This window comes from Grampus griseus, assembly GCF_964374135.1.
Source record: "Grampus griseus genome assembly, chromosome: 19".
Taxonomy (NCBI): Eukaryota; Metazoa; Chordata; class Mammalia; order Artiodactyla; family Delphinidae; genus Grampus; species Grampus griseus.
The window spans coordinates 56037197-56049744 of record NC_139013.1 but is presented as its reverse complement, the minus strand read 5'-3'; the positions used below and the strand labels follow the sequence as shown (position 1 = coordinate 56049744).

The window sequence follows — 12548 nt, the reverse complement described above, 5'->3', positions numbered from 1 at the left end:
GTTCAGGTCACACAGCAGAGCTGACCTTCAGTCCCAGGGCCTCTCCCCACCATCAAGGGAGAAGCCTGTCCGTCGTCATCTCCTGACTACCAACAGGCCTCCGAGGTAGCTGGGAGCCAGGGTGGCCCATGGGGACACCAGAGACAATTGATTTAGTGGTGGAGGCACGTGGTGTTGAAGCCACACCCGCCAGGGTTGGCAGTGAATCCAGCTCCGACGGGCCCTTGCTGTGCCACCTCAGGTGGAGTGCTTGCCCTCTCGGTTTCTTCACCTGTAAGCCCTTCATAGATTTTCTAATCACTTAATCCTTTGAGAGGAGTTCTCCTACCATCACCCCCATTTTAAAGATGGGGAAGCTGAGGCATAGTGGGGAGGCACCGGCCCGAGCTCACAGTTGGGAAGCAGTGGAGTTGGGACTCAGACTCAGGCTCTCTGACTCCCAGGGTCTCAATCCTGGGCTCATCGCCTGCTTTTCCAGGGTCGGCAGGTCTCCATGTGTGCAGGGAGACGTCTCCTGGAGCCGACACGCTGTCTCGAGGGGTGGGTTTGAAGCCATGTTTGCTTTCTTCCTTTCACCTTTCTACAGTTTATTTTATTTTAAATAAGCCCTATCATTTGTGTAATTAGGAAAAGACTAAATTCATTTAGTTTAGCTGTCTCCCAAAAAACGCCAGCTGCACCTTAACAAAGGTCAGAGACCCTGAAACATCAGAATCAGGTTTATCTGTGCACAGCCTCTGTCCACGTTCAGGTGAAATCAATTTTCCTCAGTGGGTCCCTGCTGTTATCCCAACAAAAACGGCGAGGTGGACAGCAGGTGGCGCTGTCCCCTCAGAAACAGCCAGGGGCGGAATCCCTGGGACCGTTCAGGTGCTAGGCTGCCTCCTCTCCTAGGGAGGGTCCCCTGCCCCGAGCTCTCTGCCCAGGGAAGGCTTCTGACCATTTGGACAGAGATGGCCCAGCCCTCCCTGCTTCACCCCAAGCTGTGACCCCGCAAAGGTGTTACAGCAGGACCCAGAAACACGGTGTGCTGAACTATGGGGCTGGCTTTGGTGGAAATTTCCAAATGCAGAAACGTTGTCTCCTTTTCCAGGGGACATCTGCGGGCCCGGCATGCCCCGTGGTCGTGAACCCTGACACAGCAGGGTTCACGGAGCCCGTGCCTCCTCCCTGGTGTGATGCCGTGGTTTTAATGACATAAGCCTGGGGAGGCTTATCACCACCGTTACTCCTCAGACCACTGTCCAGCTGCGGCGTTTCTCCCTGGGCTGCCACCCCACTGACACAGTGAACTGCAGGAAATCAGCCGCAGGGCACAGTCTACACCGGCCCCAGTGCCTCTGTCCGCTCTGGACAGGCTCACCCTTCGGGATCCCCAGACAGCCCGTGCTGTAGGAGTCGGAGGGGACCTTGGTGGCCACGCCCACACGGGGGTCTTGAACAGCACCAGCCTTCTGCCTCCGCTGGGGGCTTGGGTTGCCTTGGCCTTGGTGACGTTGCCTCTTTAGGGTGTTGACACGACCGACCCCAAGTATCCTGGTGCTGTTGACCCGTGTCAGCAGGGGTGTGTCAGCCGCTGAATCTTGTCTGACCCGATGGCAGAGGGCAGTGGGTACTCAGTGTCCCTGAAAGTGAATCTGTGCCAGATGCTTCCTCTGTCCTGTGTTTCGTGCGAACGGTATTTTACACTTGCAGAGTCCGTTGTCCCTCTTCCCTTGCCTATCCCCAGAGCACAGAGATCAAGACAGTTAAGGGCCCATGATTTGTCTCGGTCCCACAATAAGTCAGTGCGCCATCGTGAGTGGACGTGGCTTGCCAGCGGGAGATGCTAAACAAGGGCCTCCCTCCTTAAAACAGCCCAGAACTCTGAGCTCTTGGTACCCAGAAGATTCCAGAGGCAGAGCAGGAGGGCGCAGCCACATATGCTGCCCCAGCTGGCCTCTCTTCCTTGAGCTTCATCTTTTGTTTGAGTTTTTCTCTGTTGGACTGAGGGGCCCAAGGAAGTGAAGGGATCTCTCATGGAGGTCCGTGGTGGGAACCTACGAAAACCAGGTCCACTGTCCCAGAGAGGAGGTGAAAGTCAGGGGTCTGAGCTGGGGCTGCTAGGAGGGCCTCCCCCCCCCATCCAGATGCAGGCAGGGGGATCAGAGGGACCCCAGTCCCTTGTGCTGCCCCTGACCATTGCCATCTCCCCGGAAGAGGCAGGAGGCTGGCAGAGGCTGGGTCACGGACCACACTTCAGCTTCCCTCTTTTATCACTAGGCCTCATGGCTGGAGGAAAATGGGTGTCCAGGAGCCATGGGGCACAGTGGTTAGGGACATGGGCTTTGTGGTCAGAAAGTCCTGGGTCTGAGTCCAAATTCCACCTCTTACCAGCAGTGTCTTGATAACGTCCCCTAACCTCTCTGAGCTCATTTCTGAATCTGGAGTCGAGAGCAGTAAGTCGTAGGACCTGCCTGAGAGGGCTGCCGAGAAGGTGGACAGAGGTGGTGTGGAGAGAGGACAGCCGCGTGGCCAGCGCAAGGCGCCTCCTGCACAAACCCGAGCCCCGCATCTGCTCGCCTGGGCGCCAAGTGCCCCCCATCAGCTGCTGCTTAGGATCACAGCTGGCTGGGCCACTGGGCGGGAGGGGGCAGCAGAGGCCACAATGAGACTCCTTCACCGGGGTTTTCTCAGGAGCCCAGAGAATGCTGGACGAGAGACTCTAAACTTCGCACCCATCAGGACCACCTGGACATCTGCGAGCCTGTGGATTCCCGGGTCCCACCTCCAGAGATTCTAATCCAGTGACTGTCAGCACCTGCCCCTGCCCCCACGTGCAGTGTGAGCAGACACCCCTAGTATTTCTGATGCGGGCAGTTCCTGGGCCGCACTCTGAACCACCCTCAGAAGTGAAGCCCTTGAGCGCAGGGTTAGGAGATCCTGGGGAGGGTCCACATCGGAACCGAACTCCTGACTCAGCCCCACGTTAGAATTCCATCTTTGGAGCCAAGTGGGACGTCTTTCTTCTCCCTGGGAACGGAGGGAAAGTCCAGGTGCGTCATACTGGAAGATGGGGCGTCCAGCGGTTCCCAAGCTGGTTGCCCGAGTCCCTGAGCAGGAGGCCTTGTAGAATATGGGTTCTTGCAACTCGTTTGACACCCACCCCACACTCCAGGGGAGGAGGATAAGTAATGCGCACCTCATAGCCATTCCTGGCTGGGCGTCCTGGGGCTAGGCTGTCCTCTTGCTCCTGGCAGGTGTCACCTCGCTGACCACTGAGGTGAGGAGAACCGAGGCTCCGAGGTAACATGTCTCACCCAGGTCTAGTGGTGCTGGAGCTGGGACTCTAGCTCCATCTTTGCACTGCTTCCAGGAGAGCTGCAGGCGGGGAGCCACTCCCCTCCCTGTCCCTAGCCCTCCAGCCCCAAAGGGCAAAGAAAACGGCAGGACCAGGCAGGCACTTCCCCTTCGGAAGCACGCACCCTGAGTGCCGACTGGTCGCTAGGCCTGCAGCTCGCGTCTGCCAGGGGCTGGGGAGCCGGGACACTGCGCCAAGGCGCCGCTGCTGCTGCTGCCGCTTGGGGCTGCGATGGCCTGCAGCCGAGGTTCAGCTGTGTCCCAGCCGTCGGCCCTGCGCAGGGAACTGCCACGGGAGGTGTAATCCACGAACAGAAGCCCTATCGTGAACATCCTGGCCGCTGCCCCACCTCCTGGCCTATTGTTTTGGGGAGTATTCATACCCTTGGGGTATTTTGACTGCGGTGTTCCAGGACAGACCCCCGAAAGATGTGTGCAGAACTTTTGAATTAATTCTCTCGAAAATGTCCCTAAGCTAGAATGATACCCCTTTATGCACCCAGGGCGTGTGATTTTGCACGGGACTCAGAAGCGCCTTTGCATTTTAAGCTGGTAACTTGCACAAGCCGTGCACGCTTTTGTGTTGGCACCGGGGGTGGGAGCTTCATCCCCGTGGTCCCTGTGCGAGCCAGGCCGAAATGGGCCTTGGGGAAGACTCGAGTGAACGTGGTCTTGCGCAGGGGCAGCGGGCGGCTTCGTGAAATCTTGGTCCTGGGCGTGGAGGCAATTATGCCTGTAGAATCTGACCCTTTCGGGTGTGCCTGGAGCCACACTCTCCCCGCGGGGAAGGCTGGACTTTGCTCTCATCCCCAGGCTCCAGGTCAGGCCCCAGGCAGGCCAGGCCCATCCCTGATCCCTGGGCTGGTTTTCCTGCACAGGCCCCTCTGGGTGCGTCCCACCTGGCCTGGCCCAGACGTGGGCACGCCGGGAGATCTTGCTGAAATGAAGGCGCTCCGGGGGAGATGAACAGGAGACCGGGGTTCGCCGCCGCCCCCCATCCCCCACTCTGGTCCGGCGGCGCCAAAGCCACGTACTACCAGGGCGAACCAAGGGGCCAAGGGAGTGGGTGCGGGGGCTGGAGACGCTGCCCGAGAAGACAGGGAGCGCGCCGACTGGGCTGGCATTGGGTTTCTCCTAATCAGCCCCACTTCCCCGGAGCCTCCATCCTAATTGGGGCGCAGGCTCCGATGGAGGAAGCAGGGGGCCCCACGCCTGCCTGCCTCCTCCCTGCCAAGATTGTCTGGAGCCCCAGCACGACGTTCCTGCACTGGAGGCCTGGGGGCTTTTCTGTGGCCCCGTTCTGGGCACCAACGGGAGGCAGGGGGTGCGGAGAGGTGGCCTCTGCCCCGGAAGACAGTGCCTCCTCCGCCCTCCATGAAGCTGCTCCCCGCCCGCTGCCCAGGAGACCCGGGCCCGCCGCTTCGGCCGCCCAAGACCCCGAGGGACGGAGTCGCCGGCTTTTTCCTGTGCCCTTTATCTCGGTTTTATAGACAGCTGTTAGTTTGGGGCATTAATTGCTTGGGCGAGTTTATTGATAATTTTGATGTAACAGAGCACCGGAGAAATTGCCCTCACGTCCAGAATGTCAGATTTGAGAAGAACCAGGTTCAGAGGCTCACGACCCCACGACGCGGAGAAGCTGTGGTGGGTCTTGAACGGCTGCACCGACAATGTGACTTTATTGTGTTTGTTTTCCTAGGTAGCTGGGAATTGGAATAGAAAGAGGGTCAGCAGGGGAGACAGACTTTTTAAAATGGATTTTTCCCCTAATGATTTAGGGGGAAATGTAAGCAGATTGGAAACATGCCTATCACCTTGCTCTCCCACCAACAGCCTTTTTCCTGCTCAAATTTTACTCGCTTCTCCATTGGGGAAAACCAAGTGCAGGGCACACACACACACACACAAAAATCCTACCAAAAAAAAAAAAAAAAACCTTAAAAGGTGTTCCATGATTTATAACAGCTAGAATATGCGAACAGTAAAGTCTGAAACTCAAAGTACAATTCTCATTGGTCTTGGAGGGGCCAAAACAAAAGTGTAAAATATTTTACGTATATACATATATATATATACGTATATATATGTTTTTTCCCCTGGGGGAGGGACAACTATAGTTTTTCTTTAAACGTTTGCTTATTTCTTTAAAACAAGAAGTGACATATCGAGGGGCAGAGGGCTCTTCTTAAAAAACAGAAGCCAAGAAAAAGAGTTACTGTCGTCCAGATTTCACCTCAGCGTGAAATGAAGAGTGAAAAGAGAAGGATTAGCCAAGAAATAAAAAAGAAGAAAAAAGGATTAAGAATCATCCATACTTTAAATTTTAAAAAAAAAAAAAAGGCTGGAGATCCCAGGCTCGTTTCTGTCTGTATTTGGAAGATATTCTCCAATCCCAATAAAATACTCATGCGATTTTATTTCTAGTTGATACAATATTAAAGGCCATGTACAAATGTTATACATTTTTATTTTTGTTCTTTTTTAGGAAAAAATACACAAAAGGCAAAAACATCCTCAAATTGTCATTTTTATACAGTGCAGAAGGAAATTTAAAATACGTGTCACAAACGCTGCACCCCAGCAGCCAAAATGCTAAAAAAAAAGGGGGGGCCTTCATTTTATATATATATATATTTATTTATTTATATAAAACATATGGAAATTTGTCTTTACACAGATCGGACTTAGTTTCAAATTTACAATGGATACCTAAAAAAAAAATCTACGCGGCAAATATTGCCAACAAAGTTACACCATTAATACTGATAAACGGAGGAGCCTATGCGGTGTTTCGATTATTAGGGAAAGAAAGTAGAATAAATAACAGGATGAGCCTTGCTATCGTTTCTTTAAAAGTGCCTTAACCTTTCTGCGTCACCGCAATCCTGAATCCGAGCGCTCAGCGGGCCTTCCCGGTCCCCGCGGCGCCGTGTTTTCCTCACTCTCCCACCAGAAGGTTTACAGTAGAGATCAGGAGACAGCCAGGTCTCGGGAGAAAAACACCGACCAAAAAAGTCAAAATAAAGTTAGAAACCAAACCAAAAACACTGAAGAGAAGGATGGAGAGGAAGGCGGAGGGGGAAGGCAGCAGAGGCCCGAGAGCCGCCGCTTCTGGGCTCCTGGTTTCTTTCCTAAGACGAGCAGTGGCTTCAGAAATGCAAGTTATTCGCACAAGGATCCACCTGTGGTTGGTTGGAGGACTTCTGAGGTGGGGAGGGAGAAGGCGATTTCTTGCCCCCCCCTTCCCTGCAAAAGATGGCTCTGAAAGGAGACGCGCATTCCAAGACATTCTTTCAAAAAAAATTAAAAAAGATAAATACTCAACCAAAAAATAAAAGTATTTGATAATGACGGTCTCACACGTTTGCCTTTCTCCTTCCCCGACTTTTGCCATTGGAGGGGAAGAGGGGGAGAGACCTCAGCAGAATGCTTGTTTAGATGTTGAGGGTTTTTCCCCAACACAGCACCTTCTCAGCCGGTTTCAATAGGATCAAAAATAGATATTTATTTTTCAACAGCTGCAGTCAGATCAGGCCCCACCACCACCATGTTAAAGAAACTGTTGAGCGGGTGGCGGGGAGGTGCCGACAGCGGGGCTCCGTCGTTGCCTCGGGGATTCCTTTCCCGAATAATCCGGTCGGGGAGGGGTCAAACCCTTTTCTTCTGCCGACGGTTATACCTCGAAAATAAAGCAGTTTCTGGCGATGGGTTCCGAAGTCCCAGTGCTCGGCCAGCCCCTGCCCGGAGGGCCTCGGGGGCTGTGGCCTCACATCACGCACGGCTTGATGTCTTGGTAGGTGACCTGCTGGTGGTAGTAAGAGCCGCCGCCGGCTGAGTGCATGGACGAGGATGCCATTGTGTTGAAAGAGAAGACGAACTCCTTTCGGTCACACATGCTGGGCGACTGCGAGTGATACCGCGGGATGCCTGCAGGGCAGGGCGACAGGAAAGGGGACGTTAAAGGGTTAGCCTCCGGAGGCCAGAGTTCCAGGTGGAGAAGCACCTTTGCCCGAGGGGTGCACGGGGCAGGCTTGCCCGGCTCGGGCGCAGGGCTGGAGGCCTCTCCTCCACAGCGCCTCCCCATGTCTGAGTTCCCGGTCTCCGTAGGGCCGGCGCCCAAAGGGAAGATCCCCAGACACTGGCAAGGATCCCTGCTCCCCTGAGCGCCTGCTGGCTGGGCCTCTCCCACCTTGGACACCGAGCCTGGGCCGGGGCCTTCCAGAGGCTGACGGGGGAAGTGGTGAGAGGGGCCGAGATGCGCCAACAGAGAAGGTCCAGCGGCCTCCACTTTCAGGGCAGCCTGGGGCCTGTGCCTGGGGCTGGGCAGCCACCTTCCAACCCCAAAGGCTGCGGTGGCCCCAGAGCAGCCAGCCAGGCCGGCAGGGGCCAACACGGGGGCCAAGGGTGGCTTCTCCAGAGGAAGGACCCTTTGAGAACCGAGCCTCTGGGACAGCTGGAGCCCGCCTGGAGTTCGAAGCCGCCCAAGCTGGGCAACCCGGTGCAGAGGGCCCCTCCAGCCTCCAGGCCCGGCTCCTCCCCCCACAGGCTGCTGACAGCTGACTCCTGGCAGGCCCCTGCTTGGATCACTCCAAGCTCTTCTCAGAACCAGGCCCAGAAGGCTGCTAGCGGGTGCCGAGATGGAGGGTTCAGAGGGGAAGATTGCTGTGCACCTTCCTGCTCGGAGGATTGGGGGTGGGGCGGTACCTGGAGACCTGAAAACCTGGCTCCTGAGAAACAGGCTGTGTGGGGGGCCTGCAACTCTCACCCTCGATCGGGTCCCCTCTCTGCCTCTGTCACCACAAAATGCCCCGACTCAATGTTCGCGTGGCCCAGGCCTGATTCCTGAAAGGCCGGGCTCTGAGCCTCTGAGCAGGCGTGCAGCCCGGCCGGCTTTGGGCCTAACTCTTCCGTCCTGCCCGGCTCAGAGCAGAGGCGGCTCTCCCGCAGCTTTTCTGGGGCGAGTGGGGAGAGTGAGCCAGCTGTCCGGGGCTGGGCCTGGCTCCATCCCGGGAACTTGCTGAGGTGTGAGGGGGCTAAGGGACCTGAGAGGACTTAGAATATTGGAGTCTAATAAGTCTTTTTGGTGAGGACGGGGCCTACCTGGCCAGGCTGGGGCAGCCAGCAGCTGGGAGTTGAAACAGAAAAGGAGAGAAAACGACATCTTAGTCTATACTGGAGGCTCCAGGCTGCACTCGCGTCTCAAATGGGGGGAGGTGGGGCTGAGAGGCACCCTGGGGAGCTTGGCACCGCACAGAAGTGGCCGCAGGCTGTGGCCCAGGGCGGTCAGCAGCTTCTGGGGGCTGGGTCTGCAGTGCACTCACAGATGTGCTCCCCTCAGGACTGGGACAGTTCAACCTCCCCACTCACCTTGCAGCTCAGCTGGGGTGTTGTGACTGTTCTGGTGCAGATACGGCTGGTCCAGGGAATGCGTGGAGAGGCTGCCGGACAGGGGGTTGGCCGCGGGGTTGCAGGGGGACAGGGGCTGCTGCTTGATGTAGGAGGCGCTGCTGTTGAGCGCCGCGGAGGCGGAGGGCGGCCAGGCGGCCGCCGAGCCTGAGTAGACGGCGTGGGGCTCCATGACCCCACCGGCGGCCGCGGGCAGCAGTGGGGAAGCAGGCACCGAGCTGTCGTGGTGCGGGTACTCGCCGGCCGCCGCGGCGCCGCAGCTGCCCATGTACGAGTGGCCACCGTTGGCGGGCAGGTGGGGCACCGAGTGGCTGGGCAAAGCCATGCCGTCCACGTTGCCCGGCAAGTGGCCGTTCATCATGCCCAGACCTCCCTCCAGCGCCAGGCTGTTGGGCGGGCACGAGAGGCCGCCGGCGGAGCCCTGGAAGCTGTAGGTGTCCGGGAGGTGGTTGAAGCCGAGCCCGTTCATCATGCTGTACATGGGCTTGAGCGCCTGGCATTTCCTTCGGAAGCCGCGCGGCCGCCGCCGAAAGGAGCCCTCCTCGAACATGAACTCACTGGCCGGGTCGATGGTCCAGTAGTGGCCCTTGCCCGGCCGCCCGAGGCCCTTGGGCAGCTTGATGAAGCACTCATTGAGCGAGAGGTTGTGGCGCACCGAGTTCTTCCAGCCCTGGTAGGAGCCGCGGAAGAAGGGGAAGCGGCTCTGCAGGAACTGGTAGATCTCGCTGAGTGTCAGGCGCTTGGTGGGCGAGCTCTGGATGGCCATGACGATGAGCGCGATGTACGAGTAGGGCGGCTTCTCGGGGCGCCGGATGCCGGCGTTGGTCTTCTTGGCCTTGGACGGGCCGGACGACGCGGGGTCCATGGCCGCGCCGCCTCCCCCGCCGCCGCCGTGCGGTGGCTGCTGCTTCTCGGGCGCCGAAGACATCGGGTGGCTGCTGCCGCCGCCGCCGCTGCCGCTGCTGCTCTGCGCCGCCGACGAGCCGGGAGGAGGAGGAGGAGGAGGAGGAAGAGGAGGGGGAGGGGGAGGAGGGCAAGGGGGAGGGGGCTGCGCGCGCGGGGCTGGCTGCACCTCTGCCGTCATCGGCGGCCACTTCTCCCGAGCGAGCCTCGGCGCGCCCTCCCCCGCCCGCTCGCTCGCTCGCTCGTCCTCCCCGAGGAGCTGATGGATCCGCGGGCGGTTGGCGCAGAGCCCCCTCTCTCTCCAGCTGCCTCCTCCCCCCACCTACTCTCCTCCCTCTTTCCCTCTCGCCCTCCCACAAGGGAAGGAGCCGAGCAGAGGCTGAGAGCAGGCTCTCTGCAGCCTGGGCGGAGGCCGCTAGGAAGCCCCCCACCGGTTTTGCGGGGGAGGCACCACCTCTCGGGCCGGTGGCCGTGCGCCCCCGCGGGGAGCAGCGCTCGGTCCCCACCACCCGCGGCGCTCGGCTCCACGACTCCAGCCGAAGCCGCCCTCTCTGCCTTGTCTCTCGGCGGCGTCTCGCGGGCCGGCGTAAGACCCTCCAGGAGTTCCCTCCCCTCCCTGCCCCCCTCCGGCCCCCGCGGTGGTGGGCGCTTAAAGGGCCCCCACCTTCGCCTCCCAGCGTCCGCCTGCAGAACCCGCCCCGCCTCCACCAACCTGGCGAGCAAGTGTTAAAGCGCCCTCGGCCCGCGGTTCAGCCCAGCTGCGCGCAGGCCCCCCGCCTTCCCTGCCCGGCCCGCGCGGAGGAAAACGCACCCCGGGTCCCGGGCCTTCCCCGACGCGTACTGCTCGGTGGCAAATCGCAACTGCAGTGGCGGCCGTGGCCGCCGGGTCGTGACCATCGCGGACGCAGCCGGTTCGGCTACGGGTCCCCGCGGCCGGCGGGCGTGTGTTCCCGCGAGGGACCGCCTACCCACTCTCCCCGCCCCGGGAAGGACTGCGCCGCGCCCGGGACTTTTCGGACTCGCCCAGCCCGGCGCGAGCGGGCGGGCAGCCGATGGAGCCGAGCGCGGGCGGAAAACGAAAGCGCAGGGCGGGTCGCTGCCGCTTTGTCTCCGGCGCCGCAGGCTGTTCGGGGAGCGAGTGAGAACCTCTGGCCTTGCGGAGACCAACATCTCACGGGCTTCCCGAACAGGCGGCCACGCTCATTCACTTACTTGTGCACTCGTGCACACACATGCATACACTGATGCACATGCAAACCCGGTAAATTTCGCAGACTCAGACGTGCAAACTCACACCCACGCGTTCGTTCCCACTCACGCGCACACGGCGCTCAGGCATGTGCGTGCCCACTCGTGCGCTCACTCACGCGCACACAAAAGGCCCACAGGAGCTTCAGTTCGCACCTACTCCCACTCATGTGCACACTAGCCACGCTGATCTGAGCTCACACATAACTCAGTTGACCGCCCCCCCCCCAGCATACACACTGAAAACCCGCCTATTTGGCCCCGCAGTCCCTGTGTCCCCGCTTCCCAAGAGCAGGTTCCGATTTCTCGCAGATGGTAAAGGCCCTGGCAGGAAGTTTATACGGTTCAACGTAAACACATTCTGGGGGATTCTTTAATAATAATAATAGAGAATTCCGCGTGCGCGGGGGGAGTTGGCCTAATGCCCCTGTGGGCTCGGCCTGCCGCCGCCGCGGGGGCCTCTGACATTGAGCGCCAGGCCAGGTTCCGGAAAGCAGTCTGCGCGGGCGGGGAGCATGGGCCCGGGCGGCCCTCGCGCGCCGGGCTGCCCGCAGCGGGGGGCTCGCACGCAGCCTTACCCCGCCAACCTCCCGGCGCTGGGGTGCGGGCTAGGACGGGGTAGGGGGGACGGTGGCGCCGAGCGCAGGATGGCGCAGGAGCCGGGCGCAACGCCGCACGCGGGGACCCAGGTGAGTGCTGTTCGCTCGCAGACTTCGGAGGAGGGAGGCGAGGGGTGTTTTCGCGGGTCGTCGCCAGGAGCCAGGACGCCGTGCTGCGGCGCGAGCTGGGGCGAGAGGCGTGTGCCGGGCTCGGAGTGTGGCCCCGCGGCGCTTTTCAAAGCCCACCGGCCTCTCGGGTTTCTCGGGCCTCCTTGTCAACCCGCTGACGCCCCTCCTCGCTCCGACGCCTTCAGCTTCGGCGGTAGACGCCTCGTCGCCTTCGGGACGCCTGGCACGTCCATGCGAGGAGCTGGGGGTCTCGGCGGCGTAGCCTGCCCTGGCGGAGCGCGCTCGCGGGAGACTAGAAAGCCAGCTTCTCTGCGCTGCGCTTTCGCTCGGCTCCCCCGGCCTCGGCTCCGCACGCAGGCAGGGGTCGGTCGGCAGGGGAAGGGTGAGTGTGGGATGTGACCGCGTCGTGTGCGGTTGTCTTCGCGCAGGTAGACGCGCGCTGGCAGACCCACTCCCACTTCCCAGAGCCCACCCAGCATCCACCGACCGCAGGCATCCTGAGCACCGCGCACAGCCTCGGCCTCCATACGTCAGAGAACACCCCTCACACAGCTCAGGCGCCCCAACCCTTGCACGAGCGCTCTGGCCTGCCCACCGCCGAGGACACACTTTCGGTTACGTGCACACACTCTTGCGCTGCGCGTTCGCCCACGCACAGCCCGCCGCACATGCACACGCAATCGCACGCACGGCCGCTCCACTCGCGCGCGCACACGTCCACGCACACGCAATCTCACATTTCTCTCTCCATCACTTTTTTTTTTTTTTTTCCCCGCCAGACGGCAGCTGCAGGGTAGGAGGCCCCGCGGCGCTGGGAGGGAAGTTCCCGAGAAGGGGTCGCTACTACCAGCTGCCGGGAGCACATCTGGCCTTTAGAAGAGAGGCTATTGGGGGAGGTTGCCCCACTCCCAAGGCAGCGAGGGG

General features: G+C 60.0%; 1 protein-coding gene across 1 annotated transcript; it reads right to left on the bottom strand.

Moving 5' to 3' along the window:
* Positions 1-5814: 5814 nt before the first annotated feature.
* On the bottom strand, positions 5815-9688 carry FOXF1 (forkhead box F1). Its single transcript, XM_082676266.1, has 2 exons — positions 8707-9688; positions 5815-7266 (listed from the first exon to the last, which is right to left on the bottom strand). Exons 1-2 carry the CDS (start codon positions 9671-9673, stop codon positions 7106-7108), a joined length of 1128 nt encoding a protein of 375 aa, XP_082532392.1. The 5' UTR covers positions 9674-9688; the 3' UTR covers positions 5815-7105.
* Between the last annotated feature and the right edge of the window lie 2860 nt (positions 9689-12548).

Coding starts and splice junctions, on each gene's coding strand:
- FOXF1 (XM_082676266.1), bottom strand. CDS start 9,673: ATGTCTTCGGCGCCCGAGAAGCAGCAGCCACCGCACGGCGGCGGCGGG. Junction 7,267..8,706: donor CACCCCAGCTGAGCTGCAAG/GTGAGTGGGGAG, acceptor CCTGCCCTGCAG/GCATCCCGCGGTATCACTCG.